We start from the raw sequence: 23,685 nt of genomic DNA on the forward strand, positions 1-23,685 counted from the left end.
GGGAGGGAAGGTGGGTGGGTCTGTAGGGAGTCCAGCGTGAGGGGGCAGCTGTCAGCTACACCCCTTCCTAGTATGTGTGTGTAGAGGCACTTGTACGTGCAGGGGTGAGAGATGGGCTTTGGCAGCAGAGGAGCTTACAGCGGCTTTGTCCTAGCTGGCTGGGCTGGGCGTTTCCTCTCCCAGAGCCAATGTACCCTGCATGCGGCCAGGACTGAACTAGGTTTTATCTGTTCTCTTCCAGATGCCTCAGCCAAGCACACGTCTGTTGCGTCTACAAAACTGGTATTTTCAGGGCCAAAAACGATTTATCAGCAAGTCCTGCAGCCCTCCCGGAATACCACTGCCCCCTGGGCAACTGCCGAGATGGCACCAGAGGTGGCAGGATCCACGACTGTTGCCTGCCCATCAAAACTGGAGACTGGCAACAAGGCAGCCTTGAGCAGCGGGATGCCCATTTTTATGAAGCCTTTGAGTGCCGCTCCGGAGGCAGCCCTGGCTCAGCAGAGACTGGAACAGACCAACTCTTCCCTGACAGCTGCGCTGCAGGCTGCTGAGAAAAAAATAACAGCCGAGGAGTTGGACAGGTGAGAGAACAGCCCTGGGGGGAGAACAGGGCCGAGTGGGTAAGTTATCTCTCAGCCACATATTCCTCAAGAGTGCCTAGAAACACTTGGGCCAGGTTCTCTCTCAACTTCCTCCACGGCTGGGCCAAGGGCCCATCAACCTCTGTCACAGCACTGTGAAAACATGGTTCCATTGTGCGGTAGGGCCCATGCAGGCTAGCCCCATTCCTGAGCTGTGCACAGGGCAAGGCTTGAGCAGTGGTTGGGTCCAACCTACCCCTTGGTTTGGGGGAGGCACTGGGCCCCCCTTGCACTGTTGGCTTCAGGGGGCACCAAGGCCTTCACTCGTCACTGGGTCTTACCCATCCTGCCTTTTCTTTCTTTCCCTCAGTCATTACGGGGCTACACACTCGGCTAATAACATCCTGGAAGACATCAGCAACATGTTCGATGACCTGGCTGACCAGCTGGACGCCATGTTGGACTGAGACTTGGTCGCCTGCCACTCATCCCCAGTTGCTGTGCTAATGCCTGAAGGGGGATGGCCCTGAACTCTGCCCAGGGATCACTACAGCTGCTCTGATCTTTCTCCCTCCTGCACTTTAGGACTTGGAGTGTGCACCTCCCTCATCTTTCCTGGCCCACTCGGGGCAGCCCAGTCACAGCCCCACGGAATTTCCCATATGTCCCTTTGCAGCTGCAGGAGATGAGCACAAGGAAGAGGCAACTACACCTTTCCACCCTCAGCAGCATTTGAGTGAGTGCAGTAACTCTTGCTCCTGGGGGTCCAGCCTCCTCCAAGAAATGAGCTCCGCTTCCTCAGGGGCCTTTTCCTCACTAGCCCTAATGCTGAGTCCTGCCTCTTATTATTTAAACCCTGCCAAAAGCATGTTGAGGGACAGGACCTCCTTAGGCAGGCACAGCAGAGCCAAGCACTTATTTCAGCAGCTGATGGGCCCTGCCGGGGCTGCGCATTAAGACAGGACTTGTTGCAGCTTGGCAGCTCTCTGGGTGAGAAGAACCTTGCCTGCTTTATTTGGTGCTTTTTAAGCATGTCACTGAAAGGCAGCGTGTAATCCAAGTGGATTTAAATCCCCACAGCAATGCCCTTGGAGCCACGCTGGCACAGTCTGTACCCCATAAAGGAGCAAACAGGCTCAGCACTTCACAACAGCTTTGTCAGGAAATTAAGATCTACCTAACCCCCTCCCTAAGCTTCCTGCATAGATTCATTCCTGGTAAATGGCTGCTAGCCAAAGACGGGGACGAGCATCTTTTGGGCTAGTCAGTGGCAGTCTGGCTGGAGCATGTTGCTGCAGTGGAGGGTGCCCTCTGCTGGCTCTGATTGTAAGAGATCCCTACCCACACCCTCTGCAGTATTGCATAGCCACTCAGTTGGGCTGGAACAGGTTGTGTTTTTGTGGCAAACATGTTCTCTTCTTTCCATGTGACCACTCTAGCTCAACTCTAGGAAGGGAAATAAACCTGGAACAAGACTCAAAGCTGAGTTGGAAGCAAAGATTTTTTTTTTTTTAAATGCTAGCAGCATTTGGGGACCTGTGAAGATGCTTCTTAACCCTACTAAACACTGACCAGCTTCTAGAAGAATGGAGCTAGAAACGACCTCACTGCACTACGTTAGTTTTAGCTCCCTGACAGCTACTGTAAATAGAAGTTGGATTCACCCACCTCGACAGGGCTGAAGCAAAGGAACAGCAGCCTCCATGTTTTCATTCCTAGCAGCAGTTAGAGCTGGATTGCTTTAAGAACAAATTTTTCTTGAAGGATCTATCTGGGGTCATCTGAAATGCCAGACTAATGAATGCACCAGAGCAATAAAAGGGAAAATTTGCACATTTTGTACTAAGGGGTCATTTGTTGCAAAAACCACCAAGCAAATCTAACTTTTAAAAATTAAAGCTAAATTATGAAGGTGACTGAAGGAAGCAGCAGCCTTCCTCATCCCCCAGGGAAATTTGCACCTCAAACTATTAGACTGTTTACAGCATCAACTCTCTCTGCACTGGAAAGAGAGCAGCCCCCTGTAAAATCCACCCATCCCAGCCCATGTTTTTCTCAGCAACTTACTCATTTGTGGGGTAACCATTTGTACCATGATCCCTACTGGCAGGAGATGGAATTCATGCCAATCTGGTTTCTATGTGAAAACAAAACTTGTCAGGTGGCAAGGTCAGGCTGTAGATTTGATGCTAACCCATCTTGGCCCTAGCTAGTCAGTATCTTTGTACATTACATTGCCTGAAATATGGCTGCGTGTGAAACAGCAAGTGCTACAAAAGTGAACTTTTAAAAATAGCTGCAACCAGTGGCACTTTATAAAAAGGTTTAAAAATAAATCTTTTTAAAAGGGGTTTTCATGTCCCACGAGTTGACTTGGGACTAGTCCAACTTTTTCAATGTTGATAAACTGTACATTTTTTTAAAAAAGACAAAGTGTATATATTTGAAATGTGATTATATATTTACTAACCAGATTTCAAAGTGTCGTTTTCTAGGGACAGGGATGAGAGAGACACTGGGGTAGAGCTGCATTACTCTGAGCCACCACAGGGGCAGCAGAGTGCTGTTCGTACGGTCAATAATGGAATTACGTATTTGGTTTTCTCTCAGAGGAATGCTTATTTTTCAAGTTCTAGATCTTTATTTTCAAGATATTGTATGCTGTGTAAATTATGTATGGGCATGACTGTGTCTAACGAAACCCCTGTTCTTTGCAGCCAGGGAGCTAGGGAAAAAATAGTCCACGTAATCGCCAGCCTGACAGATTTTAAACCATCTGGACTGTTTGTGTTAATCATGCAGTTTGTTTTCCACTAACCTCAATTAAGACTTAATTCTATTAAACAGTGGGGCTTTTTTCCCCTTTGATAATTGACTCAGTTGTCTCTTTCATGCTAATACCATTGTCCACTTGCTCTCCCTGAGGGAGTCTCCAGGGATAAAATCCTGCCATTGACTTCAGGGGGACAAAGATTTGGCCTTACAATTACTTTTGACCACCCTACAGTGGTAAGGGAACTTTGTGTGATGGCACAGAGTAACGGTTAGAGCACTGGGCTGGAAGCCAGAACACCTGGCTTCTGTTCTTCCATCTAATGTTGGCTTATCATGCAATAGTGAAACAAGTCACATCTTCTCAGGGCCTTAGCTACATTTTCAAGGCAAGAAAATACTTCCTCCCTAACCCATTTTGAGATCAATGTCCAGCATTGTTACAATGCTGCAGTCTTGCTGAGCAGTGCATAGACGGTGGCACGAGCCCAACCCTGCTTGGTCTCTACTAATCCACTTTTCCCAGTGCCTGCTTGACTCAGCTCCAGCCAGTCCTTCACCTGCTCCCTCTTGACTCCAACATCACTAAAAATCCTCTTCTCTAGCACCTTTCACCCAGCACCAAAGTGCTTCAGCCATTAACTAAGCCTCACAACACAACAGCTGATTACCCAAGTTCATTACTAGAGTAACTGATTACTGCAGCTGTAGTTGGTACAGTGCTCTGGGATCCAGTGGAACAAGAAATGCTAGGCAAATAGTTATTCTGCAGAACAGAGGTGCACAGATATGAAGCGATTTGCCCAAAGGCAAACTGTGAGTCAGCGGCAGAGCCAGGAATGGAAACCCAAAGTGCCAAGCTCCTTTGACCATACTGCCTCCCACTACAAGATGAATCCATTTCTCTGTGGGGACCAAGCTACGGAGCCTCTCAGCCAACTGAAAACAAAGCTCCCTCGCCCTGCTGCACAGTATCAGACAATCATTTATTGCCATTCATACATTGGGTGCTTGTGGGGTTTTTTATACAATTTACAAGTTTTAATACAAATCAAAAAATTTTTTTACATACATCCAAAAATTTTAATTTTCAATATAAAATATACACCATTTAAAAATATTTTGATGTAGGAAATTCCTTTCCAAAGCTGTGCACTCATGCCTTTCCGAAACCCTGGTTGGCTAAGGAGTGTGAGGTGACAAGGCTTGTACAGAGGCAAAGGTGACTACCAAAAAGGCTCAACTCTTCTAACATTTTGGCTCCATCTGAGTCTAGCCACGGAGGGAGGGAGGGAGTGGCAAGAGGGAAGTATTTTCAGAGTGCTCACCCCAGAAAAGGAAATCTACAGGACATGCCCCCTCTAGAACAGAGACTGGCCAGCTCTGAGCTTTGGCAGCTGCTGCCTTTAAAAATCACATTATAAAACTTCAGGGGAAACAGAAACAAGCTAAGATCTCAGATCCTTGAGAACAGAGCTGTGCAGCTTTAAGTGTGAGGTTTCATGTTTGTGTCTGACTCCTGTTCAAATCAGCCCAGCTTGCAAATAAAGAGAGGTTTTTCCTACCTGCTAACCCTGCAAATTCACCCTGAGATCTGAAAGTCATGCTTGGTTCTTGCTGGCTCAGGCATCACCAATTTTGTAACTGGAATTTACATAAGTGTCTGGCCAAGGCAGAATCCAGCTCACTCTCCTGGAGCTATGTCAGCACTGCAGGCCTAAAAGGAGTAAAAATAACAGAAGGCTTAGTCTAGTCTGTAAAATGAGCATATGTGACTGGCTACAGGCAGAGAGCCAGCTACTGGAGTATGAAGGGGCTGGTTTTACAGTCACATTTCAGGCTGGAACCACATAGTACAACCCTGCTTTACCTAATGGCCATTGCTCAGAGTTCCCAGCCATCTAGAGTTGTTATCCCATGCGCCCCGGGCAGCTCTGAGCTTGGAGCTGCAGACTATAATCTCTCCCCCACCCCCAGTCCTCTAATTAGCTCCTTCCAGCTGCCCCCTTTGGGCCTTGTCTACACTGGGCAATCACGTTTGCTAGTATGTTTTAACTAACACAATGTTAGACATTATTTTTCCTTCAACCTGGACAAGTACAGTTGTGTTCAAATGTCTGAACCCCAGGATTCACCAGAACAGGCCAATACGTTTTAAAAACATGCTTTGTTCCTGTCGTCACTAGGTGCCAAGTCATGTTTAGCACCACACTTATCAGTTCATGTAGCTAACGTACATTTCCCAACACAGCCAAGGCACCTGCTAGACTGTACTGAAAAGGCAGAGCCTCCTTCACTTACTGAAACAGACCAAGTTCATGCTTGCAGTGACAAACTGCTAAGGGCCAGAGCAGAATGCCACCCAACCCCACCCTCCCATACCCCAGCTATTCCAGTGTATTTACCCTGACAATGGTGCTCTCCCACACTCTCATTCTCCCCGCAGGATCTATGTGGGATATTGGGGTTTGGGGATGTTGCTTAGAGTCGATCATCCTTGGTTTTGTTACTGCTCTCATTGAAACACAAGGGGGAGCAACAGGGAACTGGCTTAGGGTTCTTCACCCTCCCAGTCTGTCAGGAAATGATTAACAGCTACTACTCTGCTCCAGGCCCAAGGTGACATCTGTGTTTTGTGAAGTTACTATGGAAGCACAGATGGAGCCGGGATTTGCCTGACTTGGTCTGGTCTCCAAGCCTGGGAAGGAATAAATTCCATCACTGGCTCAGTATCAGCACTGGGAGTGGTCTGTAAAACAGGCCCACGCATTCCAGTCTGTAGCCAGAGCTAGCATCAGCTCTGTGCAAAGGTGCAAGGTGGCTCCTGCAACCCCAGACTTCTCTGCATTGGGGCTTTTTACCACTGCTGTAGCCTGCGTCTGTGCAAATGTGCTGTGCTAGTGCACATAATGACTTGCACCAGTGTGGCGTGGGATAGACAAGCCCTCACATGAAGCTCTCCCCCAGTTCAGAGGGATGCAGTCCACATGGGAGTTCCCTTGCAATAGGTCAGGAGGTGGGGAAACAGAATGGCAGAGCTAACCCCTAAAGAACCAACTTTCCTACAACCAGAAGCCATGAGGAAGAGCTGCTAGGGTAGTGCTCAAAGGGGGGAATGAAAACATAGCTGTGGGGAGGGGGATATTTCAAAACACTAATACAAAAGGACATGATCAGAGGGAATTACACTTCTGGGAAGGCAGCCATTTCCCATCCTGCTTGTCATTCACAATTCCAAGCAGCAGGGAGATCCTCTCGCTGGGCCTGCCTGTAAACACACCTGCTTCCAGGAAAAGCTGGGGGCCCCTGAAATCAGAGCCAGCTGCAGACACTGTGCCTGGGGCAGGCAGCTTAGCTTAGCCAGATGCATCCCCCAGCCCCTGGTCTCAGACAGTGCTGCCAAAGCAGGATGGTCACAGCGAGGGTGATCTGCACAAGTCTCAGTGAATGACTAGAAATCCACCATCATACGAGGGAGACAACTGTAAAGCTGCCTTGTTTGGGGCTGGTATTAAGTGAGTCTTCCCCAATGCATGAGAGCTGGCCAGGCCAAGAAGATTATGAAAGCTGGACCACTTTGGCTCAGTCCTCAAAGGGCGCTCCCTGCCCTCCTGAAGGCAGGCAGGGTTTGGGCTCTCATACAGATAGTTGTTAGAAATGCCCCGGGGGGAAGGGAGCCTCCATCATGAGATTCAAATAGAGACTCTGCTTAAAGACCTGCCTCCATCCCCACTTCCAGAGTTTGGGACCCCAGCAGCCCGCATCTCAACCATTCTGCTCTCCAGTCGTGCTGCAAGTACGCCCACCGTCCACTAGAGGGCAGGCCTGACTGCAGCCAGAGAAACTAGAAGGCTTCCATGACGCAGTGTGGGAGCCTGAGCAGAGCCAAGTAGTGCTCACAGAAGGGCAGGAGACTCGAGGCTCTGACCCAGGAGAGCATCGGGATTCCCGCCAAGATTGGGGAGGGCACATATACCCAACAAAATCCTTTAACAAAAGGGCAAAACGGCAGCAGCCCCTCCCTCTCCCAACAGACTCAGCAGCCATGCCAGGGCCCTGATCTGCACAGACACTACTGATCCTGAAGGAAGAGTCCGCAAGGGGAAATTGCTTCATTTCAATGTCATCAAGGTACTAAAAATAAATAAACAACAGGAACAGCAGCAGCCTGCAGGGCAGCCAGAGCTCCCATTCCCCTGGAGCACTGCAATGGGGTAAGGGGCCTCAAACCAGCTCCTGGACACAGCTACAGCAGTGGCCTCTCTCTAAGGTTCTCTTGCTGCTCGGCTAGGAGCCTGGCGGGTCCACGTGTGTAAGCGAAGCCTCCAGCACTATCCTTCTTGCCACATAGGTCAAGGCTGTGCGGGGACAGGGGCATACGTCCCTCGCCCCAGGTGCCATTGCCACAGGACTCCTGCTGCCGGGGTTCAAAACGGAGAATTCATCCCCAGTTTAGTTTCAAACTGCAGCTTCTGTCTCTTTTGGTAACGGACCCGCACCCTGGAGAGGGCAGAAAGGAAGACCAGCATGTTAGGGCAGAGAGGCAAGTCCTGCAGCTCACAGAGAACCCACCCTTGAGAACAGGGACACCCAAACGTCCAGAGCCCAAGCCACGCGTGGGCCCTCTGTAGCCAGCTGGCCCTGCACACTGCAGCAATGCACCCGGTCTCTGCAGCATGCTGCTTACGTAATGGCGTGGCAATATATTCAACATTATTCTCCATCCTGTTTCTTACACATCATCTCAGCCCAAGAACCGGCCAGGAGCTGGGGTGGAACAGGTTGGCAGGCTCCCCTCCCACTGCCCTTCCTTACCGGATTTCGTGGAGTTTGACGATCTCGTTAACAATTACCACGAGGATGAGAGAGTGGAAACCCAAGAGCCATGAGACCAGGGAGATGTGAACATCGCTAAAGGTTAATGGAGAGTCTAAGTTTGTCCACAGCTTCAGATCCAGAGCCGTCTGCATCACCTGACCCAGCAACCTAATTCAATGGAGACAGCAAGGCTTAGACGTGCCCACACGCCTCCTGGGGCTAGTGATGTAGGGCTCAGCCCAAGTATGCCTGTTCCTGCAACATTATACAAGGCACGTGCCCTTCCGCTGACAGGATCAAACTAGGACCTGCTCCAGTGTCCTGGATCCCACTCTGCTGAACGGTGTTTTCCAATGTGCTTAGGGATTTCATAGGAGTCTTTGTACAGACAGCACTGGGGTAAGTGTCCGGAGCTGTCAGGGGCCTGCTGAACCAAAGACCGGCCCTGCCCCTCCCTGCAGTCTGTAATGGCAGCCCCTGCCCCTCCCTGTGCTGTTCAGCACCTGATGATACTCACACAACACCCACAGTTAGGGTCCACCATGTGTTAGTGAAGGGGCTTTTCTTCCACAGCGGTTTGGTGCGATGGACGTGGGTGATGGATATAAACACTGTGGAGAGAGATGGACGTGATTTTAGTTGCCACTACAGATGAACGGGGAGAAGGGCTTTATTCCCAAGAGCCTCTAGCCTGAACTGAAGCGATACTGGTCTGATGGCCCCGCATCCTGCCTTCTCTGAAAGGATCATGAGGCACTTCCCAAACAGCCTCACCTCAGCGTGAAGCAGGCAAGAGTTATCCACATTTTGCTGGGGGAGACACTGAGGCACAGACCTGCCCAAGGTCACTCAGTGCAGCAATGTCAGAACCAGGCTTAGAGGCTAGTTCTCCCAACTATCTGAGCTCTAACCACAGGATGACATTACACTGCTAACATGCAGGAACCAGAATGGGCCCCGAAAGCACAGGGATCAGCACTGAAAAGTTAAGCAAAAGAAGTGGGAGAGGCATAGGTCAGTTAGGACTCCTCAGTTTAACCCCAGGCCTTTCTCAGAGGCAAGCCACAGCCCGACAGAGACACATTTGGCCAGACACAGAACTTTGTGGAGTGCATGTAATGCTTCGGGGCTCAGAATTCTCCAGATTCAACAATTACGGCGCTAGCATCTCCTGCCCAGCAGAGGTTACCCACTTGCGACACTCCCTATTTGCATTTTTGCATTATCCTGACTGTAAGGGTTAACAGTACCGATAACGTCACACACTTTCAGCAGAGCTCCCCAAGGAATAGCTCCACAATTGAGACTGCCTCTCTCTTAACACAGATGTGTGGCCCAGCGATACTACAGGTCCCAGTATGCAATGCTCTTGCCTGCATCAAGCAGCCAGAATGGTTGGATCAAGATGCAGCACTGCATGCTGCAGTGTATTGTGTCCAGGGGTCCTTAAAGAGGAAAATAGAGGCTATTCTGTGCTATTTTATTCAGATTCGATGCAGTTCTTGGGCACCTGGCAGGCTGCTAACTTAGCACTCAGTTGGGCTGCCCTTGTTCTAACAGGGAGCACAACCGTCTCGTGTCAGGAGCTTGGGAGGAAGCTGAAAGTGAACCACAGAAGTATACAACTGGAAGGGACCTCAACAGGTCATCTAATCCAGTCTCCTACACTCAAGATAGGACTACATAACTAGACCATCCCTGACACGGGTTTGTCTAACCTGTTCTTAAAAACCTCCAATGATGGAGATTCCACAACAGGAAGTTTTTCCTAAATGTCCAGCCTAAACCTCCCTGGCTGCAATTTAAGCCCATTGCTTCTTGTCCTATCCTCAGAGGTTAACGAGAACAGTTTTTCTCCCTCCTCCTTGTAACAACCCTTTATGTACTTGAAAACTGTTATCATGTCCCCTCTCAATCTTCTCTTCTCCAGACTAAACAAACCCAGTTTTTTCAATCTTTCTTCATAGATCATGTTTTCTAGACTTTAATCATTTTTGTTGCTCTTCTCTGGCCTTTCTCCAGTTCGTCCACATCTTTCTTGAAATGTGGCGCCCAGAACTGGACACAAAACTCCAGCTGAGGCCTTATCAGTGCTGAGTAGCGTGGAAGAATTACTTGTCGCGTCTTGCTTACAACACTCCTGCTAATACAAGCCAAAGAAGCATACAGTCCCCATAGTACAGAGACCCAAATCCACTGGAAATAGAGACTTACCAGTGTGCAAAACAATCAGACCAGCTGTGAGCTTCTGCGCTAAGAGGAGAGCATTGGAAAACTTTCCAAACCAGTCAGGGGCACCTTCAGCATTGCTGGGAAATTAAATTGATCACTGAGAGTCACTGCTTCAGACAAAACTTAAAAAGACACAGGTGTGCTTAATGATTCAGGCTGCCTCAGCTCCCCAAGCACAGTACAGGGATGGGCTCCTCCTCCTGGAGCCCTGGGGGAAAGAGGTAAGAGACCGCCCCTTCCCAATGCAGGACACAGGGAGCACAAGGGCTGGAGTGGGAGTTCTAAGAATCAGAGGCAGGAAGCCCAGGATCACACTGCACCAGCAGGATTTAGATAGCTTCAGAATACATCAGGCCACACAGCAGGTAAAACACGCCGGCAGCAGTCTGCCCCAGAGAACTTACAGTCTAGGCTTCAATGATAGTGAGACAGAACCTGGTAGGGTTTGGGGGCTATTTGGAGGAAGTGGGTTTGAGGTACACTACCTGAGAGGCTGCTCCAGCAACATGGGTCCATAAGTAAGAGAGGGGAAGCAGCCCAGAGAAAAACGAAGATGGAGCATAGGGAATGCAAGGAGTTGGAGAAGGATGGCAGGGTCTGTTCCTCACCTGTACACCATGATGGAGGAGCAGGCGCTGAGGTTGAGGCTGGTGGTGTTCATCCCTTTGCAGGACTCGTGCAGCGTGAACCCAAAGCAGACAAGGCAGGAGCAGATGGTCAGGCTGAATTTCAGCAGGAAGCAGAGCAGGAAGTAATGCTGAGTCTGCAAACAGAGCGCAGCAAAAGCCAGTCAGTCATTCAGGAAACTGGCCTGGAATCAGAGGCATTTACTCCATTTCAGCCTTTCCTCCCAGCTTTCTACAGTCTCTCCTGCTCCTGGGACACTACAATAGACTCAAGAGCTTGATCTGGAGCAAGGATCTCCGTGCCCCAGCCTCGATGACAGCAGCAAGTGGCTGCATCGCCAGGACCCAGCCAAGACATTGGCAGCCCCAAAAGGGACACTGGCTGCCCGGGCTGCCCTTCATCCTGTCACCATCAAAGGATGGCGATGATGTGAGCTAAGTCAATGGGACAGAATGTGCAAACAGGGCAGCTGGAAAGCACATGAGCCCCCATGACGGCTCCGTCCTAGATAACCTTGGATGGGAAGTGCAGGCTGTTCCCATCCAACACGCATCCTACCTTTTTAGGAATGGCGGTTAAATTTTTCCCAGTTGCCATGGACATGACGGAGCTGTGGGGGGGCTTGCCTAGAAGAGAGACACTGGGGAAACAGACAGAGGTTAGTCCCGATGGCGTCTCCAACCACACATCGCATCATCCAAAACAACAGCCATAGCATCTGAACTAACGGAGAAGCAAATCTCACTGCTTCTAGCATTATCATGGAAAACCTTGGCTAGGGCCCCAGTCATGCAAAGGGCATTTCCACAGCATCATTTGGTTTGCTAAACTCAAAGTGCTCTGACAATATACTTGTATTTTCTTAGCCCTATATGCCAAGCAATCCAGGAAGTGGAAGGTTCAAATGGCAAGAGGTAAGCTAACCTCCAGGTGAGTGACTAGGACACATGGTCATCTCAGCAAAAAGAACGAGAAGTACTTATGGCACCTTCGAGACTAACAAATTTATTTGGGCATAAGCTTTCGTGGACTAAATCCCACTTCATCGGAGGCATGCAGTGGAAAATACAGTAGGAAGATATATATACACACAGAGAACATGAAAAAATGGGTATTGCAATACCAACTCTAACAAGACTAATCAATTAAGGTGGGCTATTATCAGCAGGAGAAAAAAACCTTTTGTGGTGATAATCAGGATGGCCCATTTCAAACAGTTGACAAGAAGGTGTGAGTAACAGTAGGGGAAATATTAGTATGGGAAATACCCCGAGCAGGGGTATTTCAGGCATTGGCACCCTGACAGCAGGATTGTCTGGCTATGTAGACTCTCTCCTCAGGCCCTACGCTACCAGCACTCCTAGCTATCTTTGAGACACCACTGACTTTCTGAGGAAACTACAATCCATTGGTGATCTTCTAGAAAACACCATCCTGGCCACTAGGGATGTAGAAGCCCTCTACACCAACATTCCACACAAAGATGGACTACAAGCCGTCAGGAACAGTATCCCCAATAACGTCACGGTAAACTTGGTGGCTGAATTTTGTGACTTTGTCCTCACCCACAACTATTTCATATTTGGGGACAATATATACCTTCAGGTCAGTAGCACTGCTATGGGTACCCGCAAGGCCCCATAGTATGCCAAATATTTTTATGGCTGACTTAGAACAACGCTTCTCAGCTCTCGACCTCTAATGCCCCTACTCTACTTGCGCCACATTGATAACATCTTCATCATCTGGACCCATGGAAAAGAAGCCCTTGAGGAATTCCACTATGATTTCAACAATTTCCATCCCACCATCAACCTCAGCCTGGACCAGTCCACAGAAGAGATCCACTTCCTGAACACTACAGTGCTAATAAGTGATGGTCACATAACCACCACCCTATACTGGAAACCTACTGACAGCTATACTTACCTACATGCCTCTAGCTTCCATCCAGACCACACCACACGATCCACTGTCTACAGCCAAGCTCTAAGATACAACCACATTTGGTCCAATCCCTCAGACACAGACAAACACCTACAAGATCTCTATCAAGCATTCTTAAAACTACAATACCCACTTGCTGAAGAGAAGAAACAGATTGACAGAGCCAGAAGAATACCCAGAAGTCACCTACTCCAGGATAGGCCCAACAAAGAAAGTAACAGAACGCCACTAGCCGTCACCTTCAGCCCCCAACTAAAACCTCTCCAGCACATCATCAAGGATCTACAACCTATCCTTAAGGACAATCCCTCACTCTCACAGATCTTGGGAGACAGGCCAGTCCTCACTTACAGACAGCCCCCCAACCTGAAGCAAATACTCACCAGCAACCGCACACCAAAACCACTAACCCAAGAACCTATCCTTGCAACAAAGCCCGTTGCCAACTCTGTCCGTATATCTATTCAAGGGACACCATCATAGGACCTAATCACATCAGTCACACCATCAGAGTCTCGTTCACCTGCACATCTACCAATGTGACATATGCCATCATGTGCCAGCAATGCCCCTCTGCCATGTACATTGGCCGAACCAGACAATCTCTATGCAACAGAATAAATGGACACAAATCAGATGTCAAGAATTATAACATTCAAAAACCAGTCGGAGAACACTTCAATCTTCCTGGTCACTCAATTACAGACCTAAAAGTCACAATTCTCCAACAAAAAAACTTCAAAAACAGACTCCAACAAGAAACGGCAGAACTGGAGTTAATTTACAAATGGACACCATTAAATTAGGCTTGAATAAAGACTGGGAGTGGATGGGTCATTACACAAAGTAAAAACTATTTCCCCATGCTAATTTTCCCCCTATTGTTACTCATACCACTTTGTCAACTGTTTGAAATGGGCCATCCTGATTATCACCACAAAAGGTTTTTTCCTCCTGCTGATAACAGTCCACCTTAATTGATTAGTCTTGTTAGAGTTGGTATGGCCACACCCATTTTTTCATGTTCTCTGGGTATATACATCTTCCTATTTTATTTTCCACTGCATGCATCGGATGAAGTGGGTTTTAGTCCACAAAAGCTTATGCCCAAATAAATTTTTAGTCTCGAAGGTGCCACAAGTACTCCTCGTTCTTTTTGCTGATACAGACTAACAAGGCTACCACTCTGAATGGTCATATCAGGGATACTCAAGCTGCAGCCCCTCTGGCTGTGCCTGATCATGAGTGTTCTCCACACAGAGCGCAGCTCCAACCTTCCCAGCCACCAGGGAAGCTGTAAGGACTTTGGAAGAGGCAAAATCTCCCTGCCCTCTACCAGCAAGGAGGGGTACTTGGAGAAATAAAGAACAAACACATCCTCTTGCCTCCTCGCTCACAGGAGCAAGAGAAAGAAGGAGAAACATCCCTCATCCCCTTGCAGTACCCAGGAGCACAAGAGGAGAGAGGCACATTTAAAGAGTCATTGAAGCCAGAGATGAATAAAGCACCCCTTAGATCATCAATCCCATCCCCTGCCAGAGCAGCATTGTCACTGCAGAGTCACAGCCGCACAGCAGACAGCCGTACCACAATTTCCTGACCCCCACACTATCATATCAATGTGTGACCTCATGTCCTGGTGACACTGTGACACTAAACGTCCAAGCGTAGTGCCAGAACAGCTCTCTGGAACCTTACAGCTCCAACTCTCCCCAAAGGCCGCTCCTTCAGCTCCACGAGATGAGCACCACTGCTCTCTGCATGGAGCCACACTAAGAGGAAAGGCGTGCCCTTACCACGCTAACCAACATGCCGTCCCCAGCACACGGGAAATCCTGGGATGGACAAGGCCATTTGCAGTTTTCATGTATGATAGCAGGTTGAGGTGAACATCTGGGGAAACTAGTTACAAGGGCTCTGTAACAAAGGGCAGGGCTAACGAAGCCAAGCCACAGACAAGCATTCATCTCTCAACATTGCTCCTTTCAGCCAAGGAGCTCACAGCCCTTTACAGACATCAGTTAGCCCTCGCAATGTCCCCGAGAGGCACTGGCAGATATTAGCCCCATTTTGCAGATGGCAAAGCCACAGTAAAGGGAAAATTATCCAGGGAGATGCCCTCATCTCACTCACCTTAGCAGCGGGTAACAGAAACAGGAGAGCCATAAGATGTCCGTGGTGCTCAGAATGGGTGGCAGCTGCACCAGGCAGGACAGGAACTGAACAAAGAACCCCCACATAGAAAGGCATGATCAGCAACAGGACTGGGAGAGCAACCACACCCTCACCTGCTTCTCCCTGTGCCCCACCCCAGCAGGCGCAGGGACAGGCTGGCTACTAGAGAATCTGGATTGCTTTGGAGATGCGCTGCAAAGCCCTGCCTGCTGCTCTGGACTGCTTGGTGGCAGAGGCTAGAGACGGCCTTCTCCGGGAACAGCAGTGCCTACCCAAATCCCCAGGCTACAACCCAGGGCAAGAGGGGGCCAAAGAACATTCCCTGAAGGAGGCTAGTTAAAACCCTGCCTAAGCAGAAGGGCAGTCTAGGCCAGGAGGCAAACAGAGTCTGATCATGGATAGCATAGTAACTGCCCTCCATCAAAGAGTGTTCATTAATAGGATTATGTTCAATCAGCAATGGGTGTAACTGAAACAAGTGTACTGGATACACAGGATCCCAACCATAAGAGTTGTATAAACCCTGGAGAATGCCAAACCCCACCCCCTTCCAGGGCTGGCCCATCCCAGTTGGGCTACATCCTCACATACCTCCAGCTTTCCTCCCCTAAGCCCCGCAAGGGTGGGGGGCTCACCTGAATGACCACCAGAGTCAGCTGGCACTGCAACAAGAAGAGGAAACACTTGCGGATCCCGTATGTTGCATGCCTCGCCTGCAAGGAAGCACAAGCCCCCACAGGGCAATCACTTGGAGGGTACCTGCTGCAAGGAGCCCAAGGGTAGCTTATACCCACTTTGCATGGAACATCCACGCAGCGATGAGCTGGACCTCGCAGGAAATATTTTGGGTGGTTGAGGCAGAATCTCTGGCCCATATGAGGAGAGTGGGAGAGGAGAGGAGAGGAGTTAAACTTGGTGTGGGGCAAGGGAGAGGGTCTCCAGCCCAGCTGTAGACGATGGTAGGGGTGTAGGTGCAGAATTAAGCCCGGAGCTGAACCTCTCCAAACATCTTTGCCTTTCTAGGTTTAATGCTAACTTTACAGTAAATGCTTTTCTGCCTGGAGACCTCCATAGGCACATTCCTTACCCATTTTACTAAAGTCAGGATCCTGGTGCCAAAACGCACTCCCTCCTCCCATTGTCCTGCTGCATCTTTGAGTAGCAAAACTTTTACACCTGTCAGAGAACTCACTTCGAGGTCTCACCATAGACACAAGACTATTTACTGAGACATTCTCATGCTGACTGCCTGGCTCTCTTATGTCTGACATGCTTCACTGGAAAGGGAGAAGTCAGATAGAATAATATCTCCTCAATGCTGGCCATGCAAAGGGCAGCTGGGTATCAGCAGAGAGTGCAATGGATGTAGTTCACAAAGGGGCCAAAGAAGCTGAATGGGAGGCCTCACCACTGCTAAAATGGCCACATAAGACTCCTGCTTTGCTCTTTGTGACAGACAGGTAGGATTATTAGGACTGGAGATCTGTACAGTCAGCCTGTGGTTTTGGATGGATAGACAGACTGTTGGTGAACCAAAGGGGGAATGCAGCAGACTCACCTGTTCTATAAGTCGGATGATACTGATGCTCTCTTCCTGGTGGAAGGATAAGGAGCAGGGCAAGCTGTTGAGCTGGCCTGAGAGCTGCAGGGGCGTTAGGTCATCTGAGACTTGTGTCATGTTAGTGCTTGTGGCATAGCCAAAAGTCTCCCAGGAGCAGCGGGACGGATAGAGTGGATCCAATGCTATGCTGCATAGACAACAGTGCAATGGTAAGGCAAGGCACCACCGCATGCGGAGAAAACCATGTGCATACTAAAGATCAAGTACATAACATGTATATTCACACATTACACATGTTGTAGATACATCACCTATGGCTCCCTGTGAGAGTTTTGAAAGTGCCCAACGGATTTAGGAGCAAATCCCACCAGCTTTCAATTAACACCAAGATTTTCAGAAGTGACTAAAGATTTTGGGTGCCTCATTTCTGGGGGCCCAATCCGAGGGCCCAGGTTTGTAAGAGATGGGTGTCCAGCACTTTCTGAAAATCAGGCTCTTTGATGGTGTCTCATGTGATGACCCAAGGTCACTCATCACCTCTGAAACATCTTGGCCTCAGTCTACAATTGATCTGACTCATTATGATGAGAGGCAGCTCAGCCAATGACAAATGCAGTCTAACACACTAAGCCTGACGCTCTAGGAATCTTTGGTCAATCTTTTATTCAACAGTGCAAGAAGTAATACCCATTTATTCATTGGTAATGCAATGGGCTGCAAAATGTGCAAGTGATGCACAATGTACTCCTTGAAATGATCTTTGATACTATAAATGTCCAACATGATCTGGGCAAAGCAGACAGCTAGTAATACCGATACATTACTGCCAAAAACGCCTCTCACAGGTTTAACAAGTTTACTAAAACAAAGGAGTAGATAAAATGTTGTAATTTTACCTAGGAGACATCATGGCATGTGCATATAAGGAATTGGTGAGGCAAGAAAATTGATATAAAAACAAGGTACTGTGACAGACCCAGGCCAGTCTGGTAGGGCAAATATACTGGTCACTGGGTGAGTAGTTTTCTGTTCCCTGAGTGACCAGAGCAGGGTCTGCACTAGAGTAGTCAGGAACTAGCTAGAACCAATTAAGGCAGACAGGCTGATTAGAACACCTGCAGCCAATTAAGGCAGGCTAATCAGGGCACCTGGGTTTTTAAAGGAGCTCTCTCCAGTCAGATGGGGAGGAGTCAGAGGAGAAGAAGTGCGTGTGAGGAGCTGGGAGCAAGAGACACAAGGAGCAGAGAGTGAGAGGGTGTGCTGCTGGAGGATTAAGGAGTACAAGCGTTATCAGACACCAGGAGGAAGGTCCTGTGGTGAGGATAAAGAAGGTATTTGGAGGAGGCCTTGGGGAAGTAGCCCAGGGAGGTGTAGCTGTCACATAGCTGTTACAAGAGGCACTATAGACAGCTGCAAATCCATAGGGCCCTGGGCTGGAACCCAGAGTAGAGGGCGAGCCCGAGTTCCCCCCAAACCTCCCAACTCCTGATCAGACACAGGAGGAGTTGATCCAGACTGTGGGGGAGATCACTGAGGTGAGCAAATCTGCCAATAAGCACAGGACCCACTAAGGTAGAAGAGGAACTCTGTCACAGTACGTTATTATTTTTCAAACAGTTGTAATCAATTTTACCCTGTATTTGTAGTTTTTAAAAAAAGGTTGCTCCTAAGTCCTTTAGGCTCTTTTTAAAAAGTATCCCTTTGATCTCTAACAAATACTTAACATGTGCATATCCTCTGGAACACACGGAAATCTGGCCTTGATTTAGATAGAACATTTATATGCAGACACATAGCTGAGCACATGCATCTATGTTTGCAGCATTTACACAGAAAGCCACCCAGTTCTTTGTAAAACCCATGTGCAAAAGTAAGCATACATCTCCCAAGTGCACAAGTATGGAAATTTGCACAGACAAGCCTGACTTGCATAGTGCAGATCAGGTGCTTTCCACACATACCTTTAAAACGGTGGGTCCAACTCCCCTTCCGAATAATTTATTCCCACAAACTAAGCTACACTACTAAATTGATTAGTATCGTTGCCAGGCGACATAAGCAATCACCCCACCCAAAGATAGGTGGTTTCAAAAACCTCTCATAGAAGAAAAAAAAAAAGGCTGGTGCTAAAGAAATATGCCAACTGTGAGCAGTGCAAACCGCTATTTCCTCACACATGCAGCAACCAGCCAGTTTGAGGAGTCCAGACTTGGCTTTCCCACCTGATGTCACTCTGCAGGAAGAGGCAGCTGTTCCGCAGGTTGGCAGAGCTCCCCAGACAGCAGGTCACCTCTCCATACTCCTGCATGATCTTGATCATCTCGCACATGGCTGGGAGAGAATGACAAAGGGAGATTTAATACCTTACCGTAGCATATACAAACACTGGCACAGCAGCATTTAAATCTCCTCTCACTCTGATTTCATTTCTGGAGACAAACAGTTAAACCTGTTAAAGGTTACCAGATCAATACACCTCAAGACTGCTCTTTGGAACTGAGTCCTTCAGATAACAAAGGCTAAGCCCATCAGCTTTCTGACCTTAAAAATATATGATCCAAGGTTAAAAGATATTGTCCTTCACATTTACTAGGAATTCCCCAATGCATTATAAACCAACATCAAGAACAGACCCTCCAGAACAGATCTCAGAAGCTTTATTTTAACTGTCCACACAAACCCCTCTTCTTCCCACACTGTGTTCCCCCACCAGAAAGCTTTATGATCTAGCCTCCGATAAAGGGAAGGCAAAAATCATCCTCTCACTTCACTAAATGTTCTTGCCACTTCAGGACACATGTATGCAATCCAGTCCTAGCTCAGTCTATGCCTTTGGAAAGAAATAACTGCTCTCCTGGTACCCTATGCACCTGCCCATGGAGGGAAGGGGTGGAATTTTGATCCAGAGCCATTTGAACCTTTGCTCCTCTGCATGGGGCACTGTCCCTTGAGCTTGCAATTAACATGGACTTGGCTGCAGAGCACAAAGGCCTTGTTAAAAAATGTCTGGGAAATAATTTAAAATAAGGATTTCCCCCTTAAATCATGCAAGACTGAGTCACTTTACCCACATTCACAAGGAGCATTATCCCCATTTTACAGATGAAGGAACTAAGGTACTGAGAGGGGAAATGATATAAACAAAGTCATGCAGAAAGCTCATGGCAGTCAGGTAGTCCGCTAATACCACTGCCATAGTAGGAAATGACTTCTAGGAAGTGATTTCTGATCCAGGTAAGCAAATGATCACTGCAAGCGGAGATCAAAGCCTCCAAATTTCTCTGCAGGTTACTAACACTTATTATTAAGTAATGAGCAGCAGTGTTGTAGATGCTCATTTCTGTAACTCTATTAAAGCTAACAGCAGGGGGAGTTTCTTATGGGTTGTGCTCACTATAGCAAGTTAATGGTAAAACTCCCATTGATTTCAGAAGGGAACAGGATCAGGCCCTCAGCACATAAGATTGCTATGGAGGCTCATCCACCCAGAATCCCCCTCCCAGTTTGCTGCAGGGTCTCCCCACCCCTCCATGCTCTCATGACCCACAGCAACTATCTGGAAAAGATGTTTGGCAGCTGATATGTGAGACAGGCACAGCCCAGCAGTCACTTACTCTCTGAGGTGCAATCCGTAAAGAGGGGCACCAGCAAAGGCACATTGTCAATGTTCTGCAGGTGAGGTCTGACCTGGTGGATCCCTCGAGGAAGTTTGGCCTGTAGGGAAAGAAGAAAAAGATTAAGGTGGCAGGAGAAAATTGTAAATTAATACCAAGGTGGTCATTACAGCCCCCCCACTCCTGCACTCAAATCTCTGTGGGGCGAGATTCCTGTGTTTGCAGGATTGGGCCTAAGTTGCTGTCCACTGTAGAGAGAGCTTGGCTTTCCTAAGAGAGTGTAAAACAAGGCTCCTGCTGAAGCATTACTTTGCAATTCACATGCCATTGGCCCATGCTCTCCCCCATGATTAACTATTTGCCCTTTGCAGATGCAGCATGACCCAACAGTGATTAGGGATTTAACTAGTGCTTGACCATCCAGCCAGAACACTAGTTCAGACATTGCATTAGGAAGAGATTGAATCCTTCAATTCAACCTGGAACACCAGCCCAGGACAACCAACTGAATCAAGAGGGGATGTCAGACTAGCCCGGCTGCTGCAGCTAGCCTTCCTGGGCAAAAGAGACCACTTTGCACAAGCGCTGCCCCACAAGGGGGAGAGACAGGTCAGGGATGAGCGAGAGAGAGAGAGGTTGTCTGATGGACCGGGAGGGAGAAATGAACATGAAAAAAGGAATGAAGGGGAATAGCTCCAGGGGGAGGAAGGGGATACAGTGAGTTTTTGCCTGTCTGAAGGCCAGGCTTTTTGTGACTCTCTGCTGTCTCCTAGTGTGTGTGTGTGTGGGGGGGGGGGGGGCGGGGGAGGGCGGGTGTGAGCAGAAGGGAGAGGCATTTCATCTGCAACCCAGCTGAAATTTAAGAGAGAATTTTTCTTTTTCTAAATAGTCGCCTACTGGAGTGGTTTTAAATTTGTGTCTCTGTGAGGCCAGTAGAAGCTACGTGCTATCTCCCAGACTTATGTGAGCCATCAGGTCTGCTGCTGCAGAAGAGTAGCATTTCCCAGTCATTGATCTGCTCTGACAAAGCCTGCTGCAGCCCAAGATCGGGGGAGGGGAGAAGTGTTTTCTGCCAGCACAGACCACCCCCCCACTCCCCTCCCTACACACACACATATGCACTTGGAGGAGGAAGGGTAGGGAATCCAGATGGAAAGAGAGAAGCCTCGTTTCTCCTCACATCCTCCTGGGCAGTTCTGTATATGATCATCTCAACTCCTTAATCACCAAGTACTCTTAAACCTTCTCATGGGAAGAAGGAAGGAGAGCTTGCAAAGGGGCAAAACTGAACTACTTAGTGCTGGGGGTTGTGCGGGTCCTTGATGTCAAGCTGGAAAGAATCAAGAGACACAATATGAACCAATTAGAAGGCTTACATGAGGGTGGTGCTCCTGGAAAGCACCGAGGTGTTGCTCTTAACCAGAGAGTCAGTGTGGCGTGGAGAACGAAAGATACACTCACCCTGTTGCAGTCCTCCAAGAAGCTGGGGATATCGCTGTCTGTTGGCTGAAAGCTGATGAGATCCAAGTGCCCTTCCTCTTCCATCAGCAGCAGGCCCTCCACATCATCTCGAGAGACTGAAGCAGAGAGAAAGACAGTGGTAAAAATAAGCACAGCCCTGTCTACACTGCACCATTTCCAGCCATGTGCCCCCGCAACACACACAGCACCTTCACGTGGAACTGTGGAAGCCTGGAAACATAAGCCCTGATTTTCTAGGTTAGTTGCAGTCAGATCCCACTCAACTGTCTCTTAAAATAAGATTTTTAAATGACTAATCTGCTCAGAGGCAGATGCATGAGCCTAGTCTCTTTAATCTTTTGATACATGATAGCTCTTCTGGCTCTGCTGCCTTTCTCCCTGCTCACACTGTCTTCTGGGGAGAGGCTGGAGAAAACACATCTAAAGTGAGGAAGAAGAGCAACTTGCAGTCCAGAGACAGACCCACAGGATAAGTCCAACATTGCAAAAAAAACCAAACCCTGTGGCATTGAGTCTCAGAGCCCAGGTCAAGTGACTCGAGCTTGCACTATGAGGCTAAAAATAGCAGTGTAGCCATTCCTGCTCTGGCTTGGAGGCCCAGCCCCTCATCAGGTTCTGAAGCCCAATCTCCAGTCCAAGTAGGAACACTTTCATTGCTATTTTAGCCCCATAGTGCAAGTCTGAGTCAGCTAACGTGGCCTCAAACATTCCTTCAACAACTACATCAAGGTAGCAAAAATTGGAACTGCAAATGAACAACTCCACCGTAGGCTATTGCGTACACAATCATGATAGCTATGCGCACAAAAGTGTGTGCGCACCCAGCTCCCATGATTGTGCATGGAACTGCAGTAAGTGTGCGCACAAATCAGCAGTTAGATTCCTAAACGGCCATGTGAGTGGCAGAATTACCATGACTGCATGGTACTTACACACGCAAGTCATACACATTCAGGTTTGGGCTCACAGTTCTAACAAGTTAGGACTGGTTTTAGCAGGTTAAGTACAGGTTAAACAGGACTGTCTTGGAAACAGTGAGGAACATTTGAGTGGCTTCCTAAGACTGCAGCACACTATTTTCTTCAGGGTTATTAGTGCAGGTTTCACTATGTTATATACATATGCTGAAGGGATAAACTGGACAGGTCATCCTTACCAGATTCCTGGTTTCATCCTTCAATGGGAGTCACCTAGTCACATCCCCTAACTGGCAACTGTGGTGAGAAGCCACTGAGTCACAGCTGAACTCCACTGCCAGTTAGTAAACCCTAACCAGAGCATCCTATCTTGCTTACCATACACCACATTCGTTAGGTACAGGCAGACACATCCCGCCTCTGAATCATACAACTACCTTTCCCAGAGGGAAGTTCTCTCACCCTGATTCAGGTCATCATGCAAAGAACCTGCATGGCTGGGACTGGAGGGAGGAATCTCTGACCCGGGCACATCTCCATTGGGTGTTAAGGATATGTGGCAGTTCCAGCCGGTCTCAAGACCCATCTTCTCAGCAAAGACCTGAGGGAGAGCACACAAGATTTTACAGAGCTGATGCAGGGACCAGTGCTTTGGGGTCAATACATACAGATGCCCCCTGACCAGCATATGCCACCGAGACCCATTAGGCAGCTGGGTACGGTTACTCTTGAACTGGGATGAACTTCAAGGCAAGGGCCATGCAAGTTCAGAAAGGGATACAGCAGAGATGTATTTCAGAGTAGCAGCCGTGTTAGTCTGTATTCATAAAAAGAACAGGAGTACTTGTGGCACCATAGACACTAACAAATTTATTTGAGCTACAGCCCACTTCATCGGATGCATAGAATGGAACATATAAGAAGAGTATATACACACACACACACACACACACACG

At 48.4% G+C, this 23,685-nt stretch overlaps 2 protein-coding genes across 13 annotated transcripts in view; one reads left to right on the plus strand and one right to left on the minus strand.

The window, feature by feature from the left end:
* Positions 1-1,496, plus strand: part of CASKIN2 (CASK interacting protein 2) — a 90,465-nt gene extending 88,969 nt beyond the window's left edge. For all 6 annotated transcript variants that reach the window (XM_050920584.1, XM_050920583.1, XM_050920585.1 and 3 more), the window contains 2 exons: positions 242-584; positions 955-1,496. In XM_050920584.1, the coding sequence (XP_050776541.1) occupies positions 242-584; positions 955-1,051 (440 nt within the window). In that variant the 3' untranslated portion in view covers positions 1,052-1,496. The remainder of the gene's footprint in view (positions 1-241; positions 585-954) is intronic.
* Positions 1,497-7,449: 5,953 nt separating this feature from the next.
* Positions 7,450-23,685, minus strand: part of TMEM94 (transmembrane protein 94) — a 98,269-nt gene continuing 82,033 nt past the window's right edge. For 6 of the 7 annotated variants that reach the window (XM_050920591.1, XM_050920590.1, XM_050920593.1 and 3 more), the window contains 13 exons: positions 23,192-23,330; positions 21,792-21,907; positions 20,331-20,430; positions 18,939-19,047; positions 16,714-16,903; positions 15,791-15,868; positions 15,114-15,199; positions 11,592-11,673; positions 11,015-11,169; positions 10,389-10,483; positions 8,692-8,785; positions 8,172-8,342; positions 7,450-7,856 (listed from right to left, as the gene is read on the minus strand). In XM_050920591.1, the coding sequence (XP_050776548.1) occupies positions 7,784-7,856; positions 8,172-8,342; positions 8,692-8,785; positions 10,389-10,483; positions 11,015-11,169; positions 11,592-11,673; positions 15,114-15,199; positions 15,791-15,868; positions 16,714-16,903; positions 18,939-19,047; positions 20,331-20,430; positions 21,792-21,907; positions 23,192-23,330 (1,488 nt within the window). In that variant the 3' untranslated portion in view covers positions 7,450-7,783. Of the gene's footprint in view, positions 7,857-8,171; positions 8,343-8,691; positions 8,786-10,388; positions 10,484-11,014; positions 11,170-11,591; positions 11,674-15,113; positions 15,200-15,790; positions 15,869-16,713; positions 16,904-18,938; positions 19,048-20,330; positions 20,431-21,791; positions 21,908-23,191; positions 23,331-23,685 lie in introns of those variants that run through there. The other variant, XM_050920594.1, reaches the window with a different exon arrangement.

The sequence above is a fragment of the Gopherus flavomarginatus genome, chromosome 12 (assembly GCF_025201925.1).
Source record: "Gopherus flavomarginatus isolate rGopFla2 chromosome 12, rGopFla2.mat.asm, whole genome shotgun sequence".
NCBI classification, from domain to species: domain Eukaryota; kingdom Metazoa; phylum Chordata; order Testudines; family Testudinidae; genus Gopherus; species Gopherus flavomarginatus.